The sequence below is a fragment of the Mobula birostris genome, chromosome 14, assembly GCF_030028105.1.
Source record: "Mobula birostris isolate sMobBir1 chromosome 14, sMobBir1.hap1, whole genome shotgun sequence".
In the NCBI taxonomy this organism is placed as follows: Eukaryota; Metazoa; Chordata; class Chondrichthyes; order Myliobatiformes; family Myliobatidae; genus Mobula; species Mobula birostris.
The window spans coordinates 66,318,420-66,342,215 of record NC_092383.1 but is presented as its reverse complement, the minus strand read 5'-3'; the positions used below and the strand labels follow the sequence as shown (position 1 = coordinate 66,342,215).

Genomic DNA, 23,796 nt, shown 5'->3' with positions numbered 1-23,796 from the left:
TTACAGAATGCCTCTCTGGTGATTCCCACTCCCTCTCCTCTTCTTTCTCCTCTTCCCAACCATGATTGCCCTCTCCCTGTCCCCTTCCCACTCTCAGTCCACAATAGACACCCATATGAGAATCAGGTTAATCATCACTCGTATATGTCATGGAATTTCTTTTTTTGTCTTATCAGTACAGTGCAATACATAAAATTACTACAGTACTGTGCAAAATTCTTAGGCACCCTAACTATATATACAGTTCCTATAAAAAGTGTTCACCCACCCCCTTGGAAGTTTTCAAGTTTTATTGTTAAGTATTCACCCCTTCGTCAGTATTTAGAATATGTACCTTTGGCAGCAGTTACAGCTTTGAGTCTGTGTGGATAGATCTCTATCAGTTTTGCACATCTGGGTACTGCAATTTTTCTCCATTCTTTATAAAACTGCTCAAACTCTGTCAGATCACATGGGGATTATGAATAAACAGATCTTTTCAAGTCCAGACACAAATTCTCAATTGGATTGAGGCCTGGACTCTGACTTGGCCATTCCAGGATATTAACTTTGTTGTTTTTAAACCTTCCTGTGTAGCTTTGGCTTTATGCTTGGGGTCATTGTCTTGCTAGAAAATAAATCTTCTTCCAAGTCGCAGTTGACTTGCAGACTGCATCAGGTTTTCTTCCAGGATTTCCCTGTGTTTTGCTGCATTCATTTTACCCTCTACCTTCACAAGTCTTCCAGGACCTGCTGCAGTGAAGCATCCCCACAGCATGATGCAGCCACCACCATGCTTCATGGTAGGGATGGTGTGTTTTTGATGTTGTGTGCTGTTTGGCTTACACTAAACTGTGTTTAGTCTGATGTCCATAAAGCTCAATTTAGGTTTCATCAGACCATAAAACCTTCTTCAGCTGACTTCAGAGCCTCCCATGTGCCTTCTGGCAAACCCCAGCCAAGATTACATGTGAGTTTATTTCAACAGTGGCTTTCTTTCTTTGCCACTCTTCCATAAAGCTGTGACTGGTGAAGGCCCCGGGCAACAGTTGTTGCATGCACAGTATCTCCCATCTCAGCCACTGAAGCTCGTAGCTCCTCCAGAGTTGTCATAGGTCTCTTGGTCGTTTCCCTCATTAGTCTCCTTCTTGTGCGGTCACTCAGTTTTTGAGGACGGCCTGCTCTAGGCAGATTTACAACTGTGCAATATTCTTTCCATTTCTTGATGATCAACTGAACTGTACTCCAAGGGATAGTCAGTGACTTGGAAATTTTCTTGTAACTATCTCCAGACTTGTGTTATTCAATAACCTTTTTGTGGAGTTACTTGGAGTGCTCTTTTTGTCTTCATGGTGTAGTTTTTGCCAGGACACTGACTCACCAGCAGTTGGTCTTTCCAGATACAGGTATATTTTTACTACAATCAATTGAAACATCTTGACTGCACACAGGTGATCTTTCCTTAACTAATTATTTGACCTCTAAGACCAACTGGCTGCACCAGTGATGATTTGGTGTGTCATGTTAAAGGGGGGTGATAGTTATGTGTTTCACTTTGTGTTTTATATTTGCAATTAATTTAGATCACTTTGTAGAGATCTGTTTCCACTTTGACACGAAAGAATCTTTTTCTGTTGATCAGTGTCAAAAAAAGCCAAATTACATCCACCGTGATTCAGTGTTATAAAACAATAAAACATGAGATCATGAGACCATAAGACATAGGAGCAGAATTGGGTTATTCAGCCTATTGAGCCTGCTCCAGGATCAGCCAGGTTGGAATGGCAGAGCAAACTCGAAGGGGTCAATAGCCTAATTGTGCTCCTATGTCTTATGGTCTTATGAAAACTTCCCGGGGGAGGGGGGTGACTACTTTTTATAGGTGCTGTATGTGTCTAAGACTTTTGCACGGTACTGTAGATTACCAAAAATGGAGGGTTGGCCTAGCAGAGGAAAGATACAGCGGTCAGGGCTCTGGCACTGAGTCTGGCTCTGCGATTCAGAAGGGAAGTGGGAAGAAGAGGCAAGCTGTGGAGATAAGGGATTTACTAGTTAAGGAAACAGAAGGGAGATTCTGTGGATGAGAACAAGATTCCCAGATGGTGTGTTGCCTCCTGGGGGCCCGGGTCTGGGATATCTTGTCTCCAAATCCTTAGCATTCTTAACTGACAGAGCGAGTAGCCAGAGGTCATGGTCCATGCAGGTACCACAGGAAGGAAGAGGTCCTGCAAAATGAGTTCAGGGAGTTAGGTGCTGTGTTAAAGGACATGACCTTCAGAGTTGTGATATCAGGATTGCTACCCATGCCATGTACTAGTGAGGCCAGAAATGGGAAGATCACACAGTTTAACATGTAGCTAAGGAGTTGATGTAGGAGAGAGGACATCAGATTTTAGGATCATCGGGTTCTCTTCCAGGGAAGGTGGGACCTGTACAGAAGAGATGTTTTGCACCTGACCTGAACTTGAAGGGGACTAATACCCTTGTGGGAAGGTTTGCTAGTACTGCATGGGGGTAGGGTTTTAAACTAGAGTTGTGGAGAGATGGGAACCAGAGTGCCAGAGCAGATAGTGGAATGGTTGTGGGGACAGAATTTAAGACCTCAGACAAAATCAAGAATCAAAAGGTTGAGTATGGTGGGACTAATTTTCTAAGTTGCTTATTTCAATGCAAGAAATATTGTAGGAAACACAGATGAACTCGGAGCATGGATTAACAGAGAATTATGATATGTGGTCATTAGTCAGGCTTGGTTGCAGGAGGAACAGGACTAGCAGCTCAATATTCCAGGTTCTGTTGTTTTAGACCTGATAGAACAGGAGGGATTACAGGTGGAAGGGTAGCAATTCTAGTCAGGGAAAATGTCGCGGCAGTGCTTAGTCAGGACAGGCTGGAGAACTTGTCTAGTGAGGAAAAGAGAGTTATGATCATGTTAGTGGGGCTATATTTTAGACTACCCAACAGTCCACAGGATTTAGAACAACTTTGTAGAGAGATCACAGGCTGTTGCAAGAAACATCAGGTTGTGATATTTGGTGATTTTAACTTTTCACTTATTGATTGGGATTCCCATACTGTAAAAGGACTAGATAGGATAGAATTTGTCATATGTGTTCAGGAAAGTTTCCTTAATTAGTGCATAGAAGTCCCAACGAGAGAGTGTGTGATATTTGATGTATTAGGGAACGACACAAGGAAGTTCTCAAAAGTTTGTGTAGGTGAACACATTGAATCTAGTGATCATAATGCCATGAGCTTCAAGGTAAATATGGAAAAGGATAGGTCTGGTCCTCAGGTTGAGATTCTAAATTGGAGAAAAGCACATTTTGATGGCATCAGAAAGGATCTGGGAAGTGTGGATTGAAATAGGTTGTTTTCTGGCAAAGGCGTACTTGAGAAGTGGGAGACCTTCAAGAGTGACATTTTGAGAATACGAAGCTTGTATGTGCCTGTCAGAATAAAAACCAAGGATAACAGTTTCAAGGAACTTTGGTTTTTAAGAGATATTGAGGCCTTAATTAAGGAAAAAAAGAAGGTGCTTAGCAGGTATTAGTGGGTAGGAACAAATGAAGTACTTGTGGAATATAAGAAATGCAAGAGAACACAATAAACAAATCAAGAGGGCTAAAGGAAGGCATGAGGTTGCTCTGGCACACAAGGTGAAGGAAAATCTTATGAGTTTCTGCAGGTATGTTAAGAGCAAAAGGAATGCAAAGGACAAAATTGGTCCTCTGGAAGATCAGAATGGTAATCTATATGTGGAGCCAAAAGAGATGGGGGAAATCTTAAATAGATTTTTTTGCATCTGTTTTTACTTGGGAGTTAGACGAAGAGTCTATAGAAGTGATGCCAAGCAACAGCAAGGTCATGGACCCTATAGAGATTAAAGAGGAGGAGGTGTTTGCTGTCTTGAGGCAAATTAGGGTGGACAAACCCCCTTACAAGGTGTGCCCTTGGACCATGTGGAAGACAAGTGCAGAAATTGCAGGGGCCCTAGCAGAGAAACTTAAATCATCCTGAGGAACAGATGAGGTACCGAAGGATTGAAGGATAGCTAATGTTGTTCTGTTGTTTAAGAAAGTCTCTAAAAATAAACCAGGAGGCCAGTGAGCCTGCTATTAGTAGTAGGAAATTTATTGGAAGGTATTCCAAGGGACTAGATTTGAGTATTTAGATAGAAAGGGACTGATTAGGGATAGTCAGCATGGCTTTGTGCGTGGTAGGTTATATCTAACCAATCTTATAGAGCTTTTAGAGGATGTTACCAGGAAAGTTGATGAAGGCAAGGCAGTGGATGTTGTCTATATGGACTTCAGCCAGGCAATTGACAAGGTCCCACATGGGAGGTTAGTCAAGAAGGTTCAGTAAATTCAGGATAAGGTACTAAACTGGATTAGAAATTGGTTTCATGGAAGAAGCCAGAGAGTGGTAGTACTTGGTTGCCTCTCTGACTGGAGGCCAGTGAGCAGTGGAGTGCACCAGAAGTTGGTGCTGGGTCCATTGTTATTTGTCATCTATACCAATGATCTGGATGATAATGTGGTTAACTGGATCAGCAAATTGGGGTTGTAGTGGACAGCAAGGAAGACTATCAAGGCTTAAGGGGATCTGGAGCAGCAGGAAAAATGGGCTGAAAAATGGCAGATGGATTTTAAAGCAGACTACTGTGAGGTGTTACACTTTGAGAGGACCAACCAGGATAGTTCTTACACGGTGAGTGTTAGCGCACTGAGGAGTGCAGTAGAACAAAGGGACACTGTGAATAGATCTGGGCACTATGCCTTTGGGAAGAAGAGTTACACCAAATATGATCAACCAGAATAATAGTTCCAACAATTCCAACAATTAGTATACTATAGAGTTATGTTTCTTGTAATTTGGAAAGCTAAGGGTGATTTGATTCTTGAAGGTATTAAGGAGAACTAAAAGTGTTAGGCATATTTTAAGAAAGAGTTGGAAATAGTTCTTATGGGTAAAGAGATTAATGAATATGGGGAGAAAGCAGGAACATGATGTGGAACTTGGATAAGCAGCTAGGATTGTACTGAAGACCCTGTTGTACTACTTTCTACATGACTGATCTCTATATTGTCCATATTTTCCAATGAATCTTTATTACCAGAGGATGTTGTACATCTATACAGGTGTTGATTGACTAGCCAGTAATTTAGTTTTAGCTTCAACACCTGCAGCTTTTTCTTCGCTTTTCTTTGCTAAAATAGGAAATATACTGCTCACTTAATTAGTGACCTTCTCCAAATCATTTGACAATTGCATGCATCGGAATTACAAATTTAAGAAAAACGGTTCATTGCTTGTTATGGTAGAAGAACTTACTGTTCAGTTTTCTGAGGTATATGTCGATGTAAACCTGTCGATGAATCTACTTTCCCTTCAAGTTGAACACTGTGTCAGAAATCAAGAGTATTAAATTCTTCCATTATGATCCTCATGTTTGTTATAATTAAGAACATCTTCTGTAGCTGATAGTCAATGGAGAAATAATACCATCCTAAACTAAAACAGAAACCACAGGAAATCTGCAACAGTTCAAGCAGTATCGTGAATATAAAAACTCCATACATTCAAATCAATAACCTGCATCCAGATGTTACCATTTTATTTTAATGTACCAAAAAAATCATCTACAAATTAAACTATGCAATATTTCCTACATTCATAGATCTAGTGAATTGCTTTAATTCAGAAGTCCTAGTTAACAACTCTCGCATGAGTTATAATTCATCTCGAGAATTTATTAGCTTTGGGGACCAAGATGGATTATGTTTTGTTTCCCTGACGAATATTCCAACGCTTAAGCACCGAAGTCATGAATGAGGTGTCTGTTCTATTGCTGGTGCAGTGATGTCAATCTCTGTACCACATTTTCTGCAGTTGTTAGTAAGCTTTTTTTTACTATCATAACAATGACTATTTTGGAATTTCATTTGCATTTTCAGTTAATTGGTTTAAATGATAGGGCTTCAGCTCTCTGACAGGATTCTCAGCACTGACAAGTTTGCAGGGTTCAAGTCTCATTCCTGAGACTGATACAAAATTTAAGTGATCATGCTGTATTGCCCTAAACTTTGTGGGATATTATACTGCACTCTGGATGATTGCAGAACCCAGACTACTATTCCAAATGCACATGAAGTTTCCATGACTCTATTTTAAAGTAGATCAATTGTGTTCAGTGCATTGAATGACCAGTGCTCATACATAAGCAATGTGTTAAAACAGAGCAACTCATTGGTATTACTTGATCTTGCCAAGGGTAAATTGGCTGCTGGAGCTTTATAAGACCATGAGGTTCTGAAATCTATTATTTGTATTTTAGAAACATTTTTTGACATGTGTCATTGTCACAAGCAAATTCATTATTTGAATCTCTTCACTCCATGACATTGTTGTGTATTCAATTCACACCAGGTGACTGAGCATTTACCATTATCTTCTCACTCATTATACAGTTACATTGCCCACAAGAAATCACACAACTCCTATAATTACTCTTTCTGTCTTCATCATGATTCAGGACATTTACAAGGACAGGTGTGTAAAAAGTGCCCGTAGGATCATTGGGGACCCAAGCCATCCCAACCACAATCTATTCCAACTGCTATCATCCGGGAAGCGGTACGGCAGCATAAAAACCAGGACCAGCAGGCTCTGGGACAGCTTCTTCCACCAGGCCATCAGACTGATGAACTCACGCTGACTTGAGTGTACTTTATGTTACATTGACTGTTCTGCTTATTATAAATTATTACAAATTACTATGATTGCACATTGCATATTTAGATGGAGATGTAACATAAAGATTTTTACTCCTCATGTATGTGAAGGATGTAAGAAATAACGTCAATTCAATTCAATTCAAATTCTATAAATTAATGCTGAGAATGAAACATTCTACTTGGATAGAGCAAAACAAATGTACCTTAAAGTATGACAAAGCTAAATAATTAACATCATGCTGAATTCTTCGTTGCAAAAGCATAATCAGATGTGGAGATTTACATTTTGGTTACAACCATATTTTATTAAAGAATTGCTTGTTATCACAGACACTTCAAATGGGCACTCTTAGACACGGTGGGACAAATCTGCTGGTATTATGGTAGTTAATTAAATAGATTCAGCTCTTGCATTGGTCACAGCTTCATGTTCATACCCACCATTATATAAAAGTGATTTATGGAGCATTTTTAAAAACGCACACAACAGGAATTCTGCAGATGCTGGAAATTCAAGCAACACACATCAAAGTTGCTGGTGAACGCAGCAGGCCAGACAGCATCTCACGGAAGAGGTACAGTCGACGTTTCAGGCCGAGACCCTTCGTCAGGTTAGTCCTGACGAGGGGTCTCGGCCTGAAACGTCGACTGTACCTCTTCCTAGAGATGCTGTCTGGCCTGCTGCGTTCACCAGCAACTTTGATGTGTGTTGTTTATGGAGCATTTTTTGGCTTTGATTTATGATGGGCCCAACATGTTTTTTTTAGTGCAAGCACATAAAGAAAGTGTGAAACTAGTGTCAGGAGTCACAGAAAAAAACCCAGACCAGATAAGGATGGCAGCATTTCTTCCACTATCAATATTAGTGAACCTGTCAGGCATTTACACCTGTTCGGTAGATTGATACTTTGCATTATTAATAGAATGACAATTTTGCAGCTCACCTCACTATTATAGGTCACTAGTCGGGTCTTTTGAGCTGGTAATTTCACTAGCATGAGACTGGAGTCATAGTCTAGTATCGTTATCACAATAATATTGCATGCAAGTGGTTACAAATATAACAATTACAAACATTTAGGAAATGATTGCGGGAATAAGTTGTTAGTGATGAAGTTAAGTATAATTTACTACTGACAATAAGAACTGTACCTACTAATTATCCGGCCATGGTACATTACACTCAGTCCGGGAAGCATTCTCTCCCTATAATTACTGGCCTGCATTCTCCATTCAATGATTACAGATCATTGTTTCTCTTCCCTCCAACATCTCTCTGTACCTTTCCACCTTTCCACATGTATCAGTCTCTTATCTGCAAATCCTCCTTTCCTAGAGCCTTGCCCACACCATCCCTTTCGTTTCTTGCTTGCTGTACTCTGCTACTGGTGCAGTAGAGGCACGTTATTTAAATGCGAAAACCTATTTGGCATAAAGGCATCATCAAAAAAAGGAATTCTGTAGTACATTGAAGTAAGTTCTGACCCATCACATACACTGGCAGGAAGTTTTTTGCTTGTAATTAATATATTGACCAATCTCTGAAAATAGAAGATTTCTGGAAATTCAAATGTTTCTCTGCTTTGGCAAGAAGAAGCCTGAAGGTAGATGAGTAGCACTGAACGTATATGGATGTGGTAGAAACAGACAAGAAATGACGTGTAAATTACATTGTTAGTTAAAGGATATGATACAAAGATGATACAAAGTCAATGAAAATTTTTTTGAATAAATAAAATAAGAATTTTGCTCTGGAATTGGTGAATTAATATATATGAATGTGAAGCATGCACGATAACTACCTAAGAGCAAATAGGTTAAGCAGCTACGTATTATAGAAAGAAGGCACTGCTGCTCAAGCAACACACATCAAAGTTGCTGGTGAACGCAGCAGGCCAGGCAGCATCTGTAGGAAGAGGTACAATCGACGTTTCAGGCCGAGACCCTTCGTCAGGACTAACTGAAGGAAGAGTTAGTAAGAGATTTGAAAGTGGGACGGGGAGGGGGAGATCCAAAATGATAGGAGAAGACAGGAGGGGGAGGGATGGAGCCAAGAGCTGGACAGGTGATAGGCAAAAGGGATACGAGAGGATCATGGGACAGGAGGTCCGGGAAGAAAGGGGGGGGGGACCCAGAGGATGGGCAAGGGGTATAGTCAGAGGGACAGAGGGAGAAAAAAGAGAGTGAGAGAAAGATTGTGTGTATAAAAATAAATAACAGATGGGGTACGAGGGGGAGGTGGGGCCTTAGCGGAAGTTAGAGAAGTCGATGTTCATGCCATCAGGTTGGAGGCTACCCAGACGGAATATAAGGTGTTGTTCCTCCAACCTGAGTGTGGCTTCATCTTTACAGTAGAGGAGGCCATGGATAGACATGTCAGAATGGGAATGGGATGTGAACCTCTTCCTAGAGATGCTGTCTGGCCTGCTGCGTTCACCAGCAACTTTGATGTGTGTTGCTTGAATTTCCAGCATCTGCAGAATTCCTGTTGACTGCTGCTCAATTTGTTGTTTTCATTTACCAGATATCAGGCCATATTCCCTTTCTGGTTGCAAGTGTGCATTTGGAATCATTACCTCAATGTTTAATATAAATTTGCTTATTTTCATAATCAATATTAAGAATTCCCTGGATTGGGTGCAAGTCCTACAGCACCAGTAAGAGGGAGATCTCTAATGTTACATTTGTCTGGTTGTTAATTTGTAGGTACAGTATTTGTTACTGAGGTTGATAATCAGATCAACACGAGGTGATTTAAATTATTATAAATAAGAAAAAATGTCACTGTGCATTATTTTTAAATGGTTCGATCATTGTGTGTTTCATACTAAAAAAACTTTGAACATAAAAACTGTTTCAATTTATTTGTATGCAATTGACACATAACAAAATAAATTCTTTCTGGAATTAATTATTGCAGGACCAAAGAAACAATAGGAAATACTCTATTCCATTGGAGATGGAAAGCAAAGATGAAGTCAGTGATTCTGATAGTGGAGTCATTCTCCAGTCAGGTAAATTTCTTTTAATTTTTCTTGTAATATTATTCGATTTTGATCAGATCAACTCATTTCTTTAGTGTACTTTTGGATTTTACTATTTTTCCCCATTTAGTTTATGATCTAACATGTGAATGCATTTGAAGGAGAGGGATAACATATCCATTTGCTTTATGTGCTAAATGTGCAAAGTATACAGTACATTGTGAACTCTTTTGGTTTGACTTAAGTGGAGTCAAATTTTAAGATTGGACTTCAATGTATATATATTACTATACCTCAAGTTTGTTACATTAATTACTAGTTGCTTCTTCTTTATTTTAATTATGAATGTTGCTCTCAAATAATATTCCTGGTAACTCCATTATTCTCTCTTCACATAAGATTATCAAAGCAAGTCAATTTTCTTTGGTTTTAATCGGAATTTTGATACAATTTTCATCAATTCTGAAATTTGCACTTAAATTGAGATTGTCTATGTAAAACCATTAGTGTTCCTAATCTCACTTACACATTGATTTTTTTTAAAACAATATTGCACTGTCTCTACCAATATCTATCAGCAGTCATCAAAATGGTCTGAGATTTAGTTGGTGAATTTCACTTCCTTTTTGTTATCAGGTGTCACTATAGCAAGTAGAACTATTGCTTACTGTGAACGTATGGAAAGGATGAAATAGCTTTACTTTGAGTTTGATTCAGAGCTCAACTACCACATTTTTATTTTTTAGATGTGCAATTAGTGCAATGGAAGTATATTATCAGTAGGAATGGTTGAATGCAGATAGGAAATCTTGAGATTTGCCAGGAAGGGAGAATTGTTGTGAAGACCAATTATAACAAGGTTATAGAAAATGCTGGAGTTGCTAATTTTAGAAAAGATACAGGTCTAGTTTACTATGAATTGTTGGCTATTCATTTGGTATGCTGGTATTCTGAGATTGTGTAAAACATAACCAGTCATATCTGTAATGAATACAAATGGTCAGCATTGTATTCACAGTGTTAATCATATGAATTCAAAGTTAAGGAAGAAGTTCAATAGCTGTTATCAATAGCAAATATGCAATTTCTATTTTACAACATTTACTTTCAGTGCAGAGTGCTGCAAATTCCACTTGGTTATGATTTTGGTTAGATATTGTGAAACTTTCTCCAGAAATATTAAAGCAAGGTGGAAACCTGATTACCGGATTCTATCAGAATCAGAACCGGGTTTATATGATGTGCAATGGTTTTTTTTTGGGTAGGAATACAGTGGATAAAGTTACAGTAAGTTATAAAATAAATAAATAGAGCAAAATAAAAGTGCAATGTAATGTTCATGAGTTCACGCATCATTCAGATATTTGATGGTGCAGGGGAAGAAGCTTTTTCTGAATCATTGAGTGTGGGTCTTCAGGCTCCTGTCCATCCACCCTGATGGGAGTAATGAAAAGGGCGTATATCCCAAATGGTGAAAGTCCTTAATGACGACTGCCACTTTTCTGAGGCACTACTTCCTGAAAATGTCTTCAGTGTTGGGGAGGGTTCTGCCCTTGATGGAGCTGGTTGAATCTACCAGCTCCTTGTGAGCAGCCTCTTGTGACCCTTTGTATTGGAGCCTTCAAGCCAGACTGTGACACAATTAGTCTGAGTGCTCTCCAGGGTAAATCTGCAATGGTCCGGTGACATCTCAAATCTCCTCAGACTCCATACAAAGTAGAGTCAATGCTGTGCCTACTTCTTGAGTTTATCAATGTGTTGGGCTCATAATAGATCCTCCGAGATGTTAACACCCAATGTCATTTGATACTTTGCAGAAAGGAGTGTAATATTACTGAAAGAAAATTATTGAAAAGTCAAAGCTAATGCATTAAAATATGACCTCTGGTTCTCCAAGTCAAAATGCTATTCACTCTATACGTCAGAACTGTAAACATTATAGAAAATTCCTCTTGTGATCAGTGTATAGTAGATTTAGTACTGTTAATGTGCCACTGCAGAGGTCTTGTTTTCCTTTGAATAATACAACAACGCTGAACGTAGTGGATAAATTAGCACCTACTCAAAAGTTTCATTCAACAGCTATTCCTTAGCAAGAATGGTTTTTAACAGCTGTTCCATTGCATTGTATCCAATTCGACATAGTTATTTTTAAAGCTTTGGTTTGAAGTTTTCAGTTTATTTCTATCATGATGAAGGTCCCAGTTTCATCAAAAAAATTGCAGAATTTCAAACATTCAGATATGAAGAGACTACTTTATAATTTCAAAGTATTTATCAATGAAGGCATGCAGGAGAGCATATTATTCTAGATGAGGGATGTAAAAATTAAAATTGTTTCCATATTTCCATAACTAACAATTTATGGTATTGGTACAGAACATTTTTTTCTGTAAATAGTTGGAGTAGTGAAGTCTAATTTATCTTCAGCAGGGAGAGTAGCAACAATGACTTCTTTGTGTCCACAATGTATCCCATGGTGCAGGGATAATCAGATAGGTTAGAGTACAGTAGTTGCAAACTTTGTGATTAGTGTGGATTGATGATGGAATAGCTGCCAATATTCAGAATTACTCCTCCAGCTCTGCACAAAATGACATTTTGTTTTAGCTAGAAGCTCTACTGTTTTAAAACTATTGTACTAACTATTACTGAGTTAAATATTACACTTAGTTGCCACTTTATCAGGTACACCTGTGCACTTGTTGGTTTTCAGCCAATCCCGAGGAAAGAATTCAATGTATAAAAGCATGCAGACATGGTCAAGAGGTTCATTTATTGCTCAGGCCAAACATGAGAATGGGGAAGGAATGTGATACAAGTGTCTGTGGAATGATTGTTGGTGCCAGATCGCATGGTTTGAGTAATGTTAATCTCCTGGGATTTTATCACACAGTCATCTCCAGGGTTTATAGAGAATGGTGCGTAAACCAAACAAAGCCCAGTGAGCGGTAGTTCTGTGGGCGAGAATGCTTTCTTAATAAGAGAGGAGAATGGCCAGACTTGTTCAAGCTGACAGGAAGGTGACTAACTCAAATAACCACATGTTGCAACAGCGGTGTGCGGAAGAGCATCGCTGAATGCATCTCATGTCAAACCTTAAAGTGGATTGGCTACAGCAACAGAAGATCATACTGGGTCCACTCCTGTGCCTAATAAAGTAGTCACTGGGTGCACTCCAAGCAGCATAACTGTGGGGAGGATTATTCTTTATTTTACATAACATTGTATTGCATTAATGTTAAGAAGTAGAAATAGTACACCGATTATGTGGGGGATGTTTACTTTCCTTTGGAATCAAAGCACAAGCCTTATTTGCAACCAATTTATGGTATAGCTGATCTTGGTTTAGTAATAGTTGTTACAAAAAAAGTAGTATACTTCATCAGTAAAATGTCAAAAAGATGAAGTTTTTTTATATATAGAAAGGAAAACATGCAGAATATGTATGTAACAAATAAGGAAGCAAGCATTGCTGATTATAGTTCCACATATTTTGCCTAATTGATACAACTTTGGGATTTCCATGCAAAGTTTGAAGTTAAGTTGTGGCTAAAATATTAGCAAACAGTCAAAAAGGCTTTTGTGATTTGAGGAATTGAGTACACGATTGCTCCAGTTATATTGAATCCTGGAGGAAGCAGGATTGATTGGATGGCGGATGCCATATAAGGAGAGTTTAAGTGGACTGGTCCTTAATTGAACTGAATTTAGAAGAGTGAAAGGTAATCTCGTTAAAATGTGCAAAGTCCTTAAAGGAGTCAACAGGGTAGATGTGGAGTTGATGTTCCCTTTGACTGGGGAGCCTAGGTCTAAGGGTCACCATTTCAAAATGAGAAAACAGTCATTCAAGGCAGAGATGAGAAGAAATTACTTCATGAGGAAGGTAAAGACTTGACAGTCCAAGACAATCAGTTGTTAAGTATATTCATGACAGTCATCAAAGGATTTTTAGATTGTAAGGGAATCAAGGTATATGATAAAGGAAAATGCCATAATCATTGAATGAAAGGCCACACAGGAGGAGTCAGATATTTCTTATGTTCTTTTGAATTTATGCACACTCCAAGAATGCCATCCAATGGTGTACTCCCCATGCAGATTATAAATAATTTGGTATCATTCAAGGTTAACAAATTAATTTAGATAAGATGCAACCATAAGATCTGGAGTTATCAGATTGGACAGAGGTATGCAATGAGTGAGCTTGAGGCTCATTACTCTCCATATCCAAGCCCTTGTCATTTATATAAAAAAGAAGCAAAGTTTTGATGTGTGCAGATGATACAAAGCTTATAATTCATTAAATAGGTTCCTGTAGAGGGCTTCAGGGTGATGTCGATGAATAGTAAAGTATGAAACACCTGGCAAATGGTGTTAGCGATGAAACTCAGTCAAGGAAACAGGGACTTAACAAGGACACAGAATTTGTGCTGATTAATGCCATGATACATAATGTATTACTAAACTATATAGATGTGATCCTTGGTTGATCCTATGATTCTGATTTGGGTGAAAATGTAGTTGGAGATGACAAATAATCTTAGAAATTGATGTTAGGAAAGTGATGGAAATAGCCAGAGTTTCCTGTTTTAGCCCTGGTCTCAAATTACCTCTGTTTATGGCAGACAGCTGAAAACTTTAAAATTTCCAACCTGATGGCATGAATATTGGTTTCTCTTTCTGGTAAACAAATTCCACCACCCTCCTTTCCTCTGTTCCCTACTCTGGCCTTTTACCTCTTCTCATCTGCCTATTACCCCCAATTGGTCCCCTTTCTCCTCCTATCAGATTCCTTTTTCTCCAGGCCTTGACCTTTCCCACCCATCTGGTTTCACCAATCACTTTCCAGCTAGACTCCTTTTCCTTCCCCCATCTTTTTATTCTGGCATCTTCCCCCTTCCTACTCAGTCCTGAAGAAGGGTTTCAGCCTGAAACATTTCCATAGATACTTCCTGACCTGCTGAGTCCCTGCAGCATTTTGTGTGTGTTGCTTTAAACTTAAGGTCATGTTACAACTGCAGTAAACTAAGCCTTGACAACACCTGAAGTTCTGGATTATGGGCACCACACCTTATTCAACATTCACATTAGTTTTAGAAGGAATGTGGTGCAGATTGCTACAGTAATGGTTGATGAAATCATAAGGAGGAATTTCACAAGACTGAGTTGTATCCCCAGTGGAACTGAAAGATTAAAAACTGATTTGGTCAAATTTCTCAAGCTCGTAATGGGGTTGATAGAGGATAACTATTTTTGCTGGTAGAGAATCTAGGAGTGTGAAATATGGCCTGTAAAGGAGATCAAGGAGCAAAGTCTGGAAACCAGGCTGCGTCAAAATTACGTTGGAAAATTGGAATTTCTTCTGAAAATGATGATTGACCTGGGGTTAACTGTTGTTTTTTAATTTAAAATAATTGACTAATCAAAATCAATAAGCGACTTTAAAAAGGGAAAAGAGTTCAAAGGAGGAAATGAGACATGATTTCATTGTCTGGTGGAGCATACTTGAAGGACTAACACACTCCTTTCTAAGTCTGCAATAGACTGAGAATGGCTGGGTGCCCTCCCTTGACAATTCGCCCAACTGCACCATCTGTTCACTTCACAACAAAACTCATTTGAAAGAGCAAATGGTGGTGTCGTCACTAGTGCAAGGGGCAAACGTTCAGGACTTGGAAACATCAGATTAAACTGAAACATATTAGCCACACCCTGTGGAAGTTGACCAAGTTCCTGATTCCGCAACACATTTATAAGGGGCAAGAAAAGGTTACTCTGGAATATTTTTCAGTGAACAAAATTAGTTTCACTCTTAATTCCACTTTATTATTTTAATCTTGCAAGTTCAAAGGAATACAACACATTTGTGATTGGGGAATCTCTTTGTTGAGCACATCTACTCTATCCACCAAAAGTGGCATTTTCCAGTGGCCAGCCATTTTAATTCTTTTTACCCATTCCCATTCCAACATGTTGGTCCATGAGGCCATCTTCAGGGTGGAGAAGCAACACCTCATATTCCATCCAGGTAGCCTTCAACATGATGTCATGAACATCGATTTGTCCTTCTGGTAATTTTTTCCCTCCCCCTTCTCTTCTTCTATTCCCCACTCTGGCCTCTTGCTTCTTCTCTTCACCTGCCTATCACCTCCCCCTGGTGCCCCGCCTTCACTTTCTCCTATGGTCCACTCTCCTCTTCTGTCAGATTCCTCCTTCTCCATCCCTTTACCTTTTCCACCCACCTGGCTTCACCTATAACTTTCTAGCTAGTCCTCTTTCCACTCTCCCGCACCTTTATATTCTGGCGAACTCCCCCTTCCTTTCTAGTCCTGAAGAATGGTCTCGGCCCAAAATGTTGACTCTTTATTCATTTCCATAGATGCTGCCTGAGCTGCTGAATTTCTCCAGCATTTTGTGTGTGCTGCTCTGGATTTCCAGCATCTGCAGAATCTCTTGTCAACACTTTGTCCCACATTGTATTCCTGCCCAAGCCAGTCCATGCTTTGTAATACTGTGGTGTTCAGAACTGACAAAGTGCTCCCATGTGGCTGACAGAGTCAATGCAGAGTGGAACATAGAACAGTCCTGATGCAATGCCTTATCCCAAAATGTCGATGATCCTTATGCCTCTACAGATGCTGCCTGGCCCACTGAGTCTCCCATGCAGCTCGTTTTTCTTGCTCTAGATCCTATGGTTTTCATATCTCGTGTCTCCAATGCAGTGTGGAATCTGGACTTTACACACTCATCCATTTGACACAAATCAGGATCAAGAAAGGAAACTTTCAGTCTTCCTCTTCCAAATTCAGTGGTCCAAGCTGTGATGAAAAGCCCTGCACCATTATGGGATGAAGTGGCACCCATCCTGACCCATTCATTTCCTGCAGAGTATAAAATGCCTGCAGCATTTCAACAAGGCATTTTCATTAACAGCTCCCAAGTACATGACTTCCACCAGCAAGAAGGACAAGGAATGCAGATCTATGGAAGTATCATCAGCTAGAAGATCTGCTACAAGCCCGATGTCTATCCTGATTTGGGTCTTGGTTAGGTTGTCCCAGAAGTTGAAGGCAATAAGGCTGAAGTGCTTGCATTATATTCCAGGTCAGGATGATGTCCTACTTGGAATTGCTTGTGTTCCCATTCATCTGCTGCCCTTATACCATGTGCCTTTTACAGATGGTACATACTGTTCTCACTGTATCCCAATGGTGATGTTTAGGATGATGAATTGATACTGATTAAGCAGGCTGCTTTGTCCTGGAGGGTGCCAAGTTTCCTGACAGTTGTTGATTTTGAACTCATTCATGAAAGTAAAGAGTAGATGGTAGAAAAGATTTGCAGCATCAGGAGGTGAGTCACTTCCTGCAGGATATTCTGCTTTTGGACAGTTATTGTAACTCTAGCACTTCAGTGGCTGATCAGGTTGACTTTCTGATGAATAGGTACTCCCCATATCATTGCTGGTGGGTGACATGGTGATGGTAATGCTGTTGAGTAACAAGAGTATATGGTTGGACTTTCCTTGCTAAAGAAGGTCAATTCTTGACATTTGCCAAGGGCATTATATTATTTGCCAGGTGGGATTGATCAGATTTCCATGCCCGAAAGTTGTCTTGGTCTTGGTACATGAGGGTATGGACTGCTTCATTTTGGTGAGGAGTTGTGAATGAAAATGCACATTGTGAAATTAGCAGCAAACATTCCTACATCTTGAAAGCTATAGATGAATTAGATGATAATCTGGTTTTTGACACTACCCAGTGGAATTCCTACAGTGATGCCTTGGATTAGGATGATTGACTTCTAGTAACTCTATTAGTGTGTGGGTTTCCCCCAGGTGCTCCAGTTTCCTCCCATAGTCCAAAGACATACAGGTTAATTGGTCATTTTACTTGTCCTGTGATGATGCTAGAGTTAAATATGTGGGTTTCTAGGCAGTGTGGCTCGTTAGCCAGAAGGATCTGTTCTTCGCTGTATCAATCAATCCATAAATCAATAAAGAGATGCTGTGAGCATCTTCTGTTGTGTAGGCATGACCAAAAACTGGACTGCTACCTTTGATGACCATCAATTTTAATTTTACTAAGATCTTCAATGCCACTCTCAGTCAAATGTGGCTTAGTTGTCAAGGGTAATCATTCTGTACTCGTAGAGTAATCTGTAGAGCTGTTGCCTCAGAGCTCCAATAACCTGGGTTCAATCCTGAGTCAATGGAGCTAATACTGGGCAGTGTGCATGGTCTCCCTGTAACTGTATGGTATTCACTAGAGTACATGCATCCCAAAGGTGCATGATCTGGTGGTCTATTTGGCAACTGTAAATTACCCATTGTGTAGGTGGGCGGTAGAAGAACCAGAATGACATTGATGAGCATGTGAAGGACAGTAGGCTACAGTGAACGAAGGGGCTGAAAGGTGGCATTGCTCTGAAAACTAGTATGATCTCCATGAGCTGAATGGCCTCTTTCTACACCATATGTAAATATCAGAACATAATCTGTGGTACTCAGTTTGTTAGCTGATGTTTAGACCAAGAACAGTTCAGAGGTCAATTGGTCCTGATAAAAAGCAAACAAGACATTGGTGAATAGGTTGTCACTGAGCAGGTGTAGCTTGGTAGCATAATCAATCGCAACCAACACTTAACAGATGACTGATTAGCTGATTGGAATAAATTTGTCCTTCTCTTTTATATCCTGATGACTGCATCATATCAAAATTAGCTTCAAGCTGCCTTATTTATTTAATGGAATGATGGTTCATTGTAGAATGTTGAATTAGCATAATTATCCAATATGGGAACACTAAGCATTTAACACTTCTTTCCATCATAAGGTCATGGGTCATAAGGTAGACACTCACTCTTTATCACAATGTTCAATTCCATTCACATTTCCTCAGCACATGAATCAGTCCATGTCTGCATATACTTAGACAAAGACAAAATTCATTCACAGGTTGACAGATGGTAAGTAATATTCTTGGCACACAAGTGCTAGACAATGTCTAGTTTCAGTAGGAAAGTGATCATCAATAGCATTATTTTTGCTGAACTTCCACCATCTGTACCCCGGGAGTCACCATTTTCCAGAAATTAAACTGGACAGGCCAGATAAATGCAGGAGCTGCAAGGACAAGTCAGAAGTTGGGTATCTTTTAGTGAGTGATTCATCTCTTGACACTGAAAAATCAAATCACAAGTCAGGAGTGTGACTATATCCAGGAAAGAGCAGTCCACTACATCAGCACCCCGTTGATGACCTTAAGCATTTATCCTCAGTACCACAAGGGCATTGCCATTGCACTGCAGTTGCTCAGATAAGCAAATCTGACCGCACTCCTGAACCACCAAGAAGGCTAAGGACAGAAGATAGATGGCACACGAGCAGGTTCTTCTCCAAGATAAAGACCATCCTGATTTGGAAATTTATCATTGGCCCTTCATCATTGTTAGATCCATATCGTGAAACTCCTTCACAAGAAGAGCAATGGAGTGTCTTCACCTGATAGACAGCAGAGATAAAAGACCCAAAGATTAAAGATTAGTCTTATTTGTCATATGTTGATCAAAACATCGGAAAATACAGTGAAATGCATCGTTTTGCATCAAACCACATCATCGAGGGTTGTGCTAGGCAGCCTGCAGTGTTGCCACCAATATAGCATGCCCTCAACTCACTAACCCTAATCTACGCCTCTTTGGAATGTGGGAGGAAACCGGAGAACTAGGGGAAACCCACACGGTTACGGGGAGAAGGTACAAATGCTTTACAGGCAGCAGTAGGAATTGAACTGCTTTCATTGAAAATTAGCATTGTAAAGCAATGAGGTAACAACCACACTACTGAGCCACCTCTTTAAGAACATTCTTTAAAAGATGAATATAAAAATAAAATAGGCAGCGTAGAACTATTTCTCAAAATCATGTTCTGATAAAAAGCTTTTCTGACTATTCCAGATTTTGTGTTAATAATAATGGTTAAAAAGAAGTATGTGTGCAAAATGCTCAGTACAGGTATTGCAGTTGGAGCACAATAATGTCTCTGTAAATTACAGAACTAATGAACTAGAATGCTACTATTAGTGGGAGGGTATGAGCATAAAGTAATGTTTCCTCATTAACATCTATATACTACTAAAACTCTCATGCTCTGTTTGTCTGTTTGTGACCTCCAATTAGCGCAAACCATGCATTACAGCGGGACCTTTTTTGGCTAAATCAAGTTAAAATGCACTAACTTACAGAATGCAGGCAAAGTTCAGTGTTATATATTCGTATAAAATTGCTCATTTGCAAAAATCAACAGGCTCCCTTTTAACCTGAGAGCCGATCCGCCATCATGGAAATCGGGACGCAACAGCCTGACACATGCGCACGGCCAGCCTCAGCAGCGACACCTACCGGAGCAAAAGGGCAGGGCAGCTCTATTTCGAGGGGTCACATTCTGCTAATCACCACCAGCATGAGCAGGATAGGGACAGATCTAACTGCCACCCATTAATAAGAGATAATTAAATCTTATTGTAATAACATACTTCGAGACAACCATAAAACCATTTGCTGAAGTCAAAGGACAGCGGTGTCTATATCATGTCCATTTAGGAGAGTGCCAACCACATCATCAAGAATAATCAGCATCCTTTGGTGTTACTGCTTCATATCTTCTATCCAGCATTAAGGTTAAAAAAAATGGTCAGCCTAATTATGCTGTGTGGAAAGGGAAGGTGGATATTATGGTCCAGAGATGATGCCAAATGTCATTGGGAAGCGGCAAGGAAAGGGACAGAACAAGAGTCAGATGAGGCCAGGGCTGCACGACTCCAGGGTCAAAGAGTCAGGACAAAAAAAGATGAGAGAAGAAGAGACAGAGGAGGAGAGGCATTCACATCTCCAGGATCAGAGACAAAGAACAAACAGCAGAAGAGATGAAGAGACGGGGGAATGAAAGGGCTGCACATCTCCAGAATGACAAAAACAGGCACAGAAGGAGGAGAGAGGAAGAGACAAAGGAGCTGAGAAATTCACGTCTCCAGGATCAGAGACAAAGAACAAACAGCAGAGAAGATGAAGAGACGGGGGATGAAAGGACTTCACGTCTCCAGAATGACAACAAAAGGCATGAGGGTGGCAGATAACCCAGAAATGATGCCATCAAAAGTGTCCTTCAATAAATGAGAAGGAGCTATATTTGCTTTGCTACATGTCGTTCTTCTTTAATAATCTGAGGTTTTCTACTTCAGTTTCCAAAGCAAAGCGGTACCAATAGCATTCAGGAAAATTTAATGTTCATTCTGGTCACATCAGACTGCACTACCCTTCTCTCAAAGGGTGCCCCAACAGGTCACCCTGTTGTCTAGTAGATCCACAAAATCTATGATGGTAAACATTAACAGAAGTAAAGCAAGCAAATGGAAGATATCTTCTGTATTTTAGATATTGTTGTGTTAAAATAGATGTTGCCTTTCTTACCACATCTCGTAAAAAATGATCTGTTTGAAACAACATTACAAGGAAATTAACAACTTGCAAAGAAAATCTGATTCCCGATATTGTATTAATAAAACAATCAGTCACACATGTAAAATTTCAATGATAAATCCCATGCCAGTCCTTAAATTAACTAATTTGTTAATTCACTTGTCAGTTTTAAAGCTTCTAATCACTTCAACTAATTTGCAATATACACATGTCAGAGCACGTCTTTACTTTCACAATCATATGTAATATTAAAGACAGTTCGAACCATCAACTGATCAGCTCGCAGTGTCCTATTTATTTCAGTTCTGTGTTGTGACTTGCGGGTTCATCTACAAAAATATGTTATGGTTGACACCTACTAGATTTTTGACTGCACAATAATTGCTTTCTCATTGTTAGTCATATTTTGATTGTGAAATTGCAACTTGGATTTAATTTAACAAAGACAATTAACAAATTTAACAAATTTAATATAAGAATGCATAAGTTTCTACTGTTTAGCAGAGGTTTTAACCCATTACAGCTTCTTAACTTGGGACAGCATGATTTTCATGAACATATTAACTATTTGTGAATTAAGAACTTGAGAAAATATAGGACTTAAGGCATTATTCCTTGGAGCGTAAGAAAATCAGGGAAGATATGACAGATGTATGCAAAAATTGGGTGGGAGGGTGGAGATACATCTCTACCATAGGCGGTGTGAGGCACTCCTTCCCTTTGCTAGCCTGCAGGTCACCCTTGGGCAAGGTGTAGCACCTGCTTAGCCCTGCCCGATCAGGGTCATGTGAAGCAGGTGCTGGACGATCGTATGAGCAGCTGGTGCATATCACAAGTCCAGGTTATGCAACCACTGATGCCAGGTAGACAATCTCTGAAGTGTACTGATAATGGCTGGTGTCACCTGTCTTGTAAAGACACCACCCAGAAGGCAATGGCAAACCACTTCTGTAGAAAAATTTGCCAAGAACATTTATGGTCATAGAAAGACTGCGATCGTCTACGTCATACGGCACGGCACATAACGAACAAACAATATTAAGTTATGAGGGGTGTAGATAGCATAGGTTCCTTAAAGTTGTTATAGCTGGGGGGAGGCAGTGGTGATAAGCTCCCACTACCTATCAAATGCTGCTAATGGTGTACATCTCAAAAAACTTCTGACAACCAAGTCCAGCTCCTGGCCATCACATGTGGCTTAGCTACTAAGCTCGGTGGTACCATTTCTACTGACAGCAGAAGGGACAAAGGCGGATTACTGGTGCTGTAAAACCAATCACTTTGGGCAGGTGGGACTCCTTAGCTGTGGTTGGCAGCTCATCTAGGAGAAGGAAAACGCTGGTCTCAAACCATTGCTGCCTGGCAGGTATGCCAACTCATGGGGCAGTCCTCAGGAGTAAACCCCAGGGAAAAATCTGAATCGGCAGTCCCTAAGGCAGTCGTACGTTGAGTTCAACACTGACTGGCAACTCCTGTGATGCTGCTGGTACCAAACTGTATCAGTCACTGCCGTTCCTTTGGATTCATCAGTTGCATGAAGAGGTGGAGCCTGTTACATGGGCAACAGCTTGCTCTCCTAATCGTACTGCCCTGGCTTCTGTGCCTAGACAACTGGGAGGCAACATCTATGGTCAAACTCTGACCAAGAGAGGGGCCTCCTTTGATAGTGCAAGTGCAAGCAGGCTTTTTCCACTGAGGCAGGGTGAGACTAGATCTACAGATTATAGGCTGGGTGAATGGTGAAATATTTAAGGGGAACCTGAAGGAGAACTTCACTCAGAGGGCGGTGAGAATGTGGAACAAGCTGCCAGTAGGTGTGACGGATGCAGGTTTGATTTCACATTTAAGAAAAATTTGGATAAGTACTGCACATGGATGGGCAGTGTATGGAGGTCAATGGGACAAGACAGAATAATAGTCCAGCATAGACTAGATGGGTTGAAGGACCCGTTTCTGTGTTGCAGTGCTCTGCAACTCCGAGTCTATATGAAATACGGGCAGGAGTAGGCCATTTGTCCCTTCAGGTCTTCTCTGTTATTTGGGTGACAAAATGGCACAATAGTCAGCACCAGTGCATCATAGATCTAGGGGCACAGATTCGACCCTGATCAGGCGTGCTGCCTGTGTAAAATTTCCACATTCTTGCTGTGACCACATCGGGGGCTCTGGTGTTCTTCCACATCCCAAAAAAACTGTTGTGAAGTCAATTGGTGATGAATTGGCTCCTAGTGTAGGAAAATGGTAAAATAATCTAAGGGCACTGGATAGGCAGGTTAAAGAGAATATGGGGAAATGGGTTGGGACATAGTGGTTTATTATGACACTATTATAGCTCTTGGTGTTGGAGCTCTGAGTTCAATTTTGACATCATCTGTAAGAGGACTGTTTGTCCTCCCTGTGGAACGTGTGGGTTTTCTTTGGGTCCTCTGGTTTCCTCTCACAGTCCAAAGACGGACTGGTTGGTAGATTAATTGGTCATTGTAACTAGTTCCGTGATTAGACTAGGGTTAAATTAGGGGTTGCTGGGAGGTGTGGTTCAAACTTCTGGAAGGTCCTATTTCACCTTGTATCTCTGAAATAAAATTAATTAAACATAACAGAGGACAGAT

The 23,796-nt window shown here is 40.1% G+C and overlaps 1 protein-coding gene across 3 annotated transcripts in view; it reads left to right on the top strand.

Moving 5' to 3' along the window:
* Positions 1 to 23,796, top strand: part of inavab (innate immunity activator b) — an 82,258-nt gene that overhangs the window by 17,967 nt on the left and 40,495 nt on the right. For all 3 annotated transcript variants that reach the window (XM_072277765.1, XM_072277767.1, XM_072277764.1), the window contains exon 2: positions 9,640 to 9,733. In XM_072277765.1, coding sequence (XP_072133866.1) covers positions 9,679 to 9,733 — 55 coding nt within the window. In that variant the 5' untranslated portion in view covers positions 9,640 to 9,678. The remainder of the gene's footprint in view (positions 1 to 9,639; positions 9,734 to 23,796) is intronic.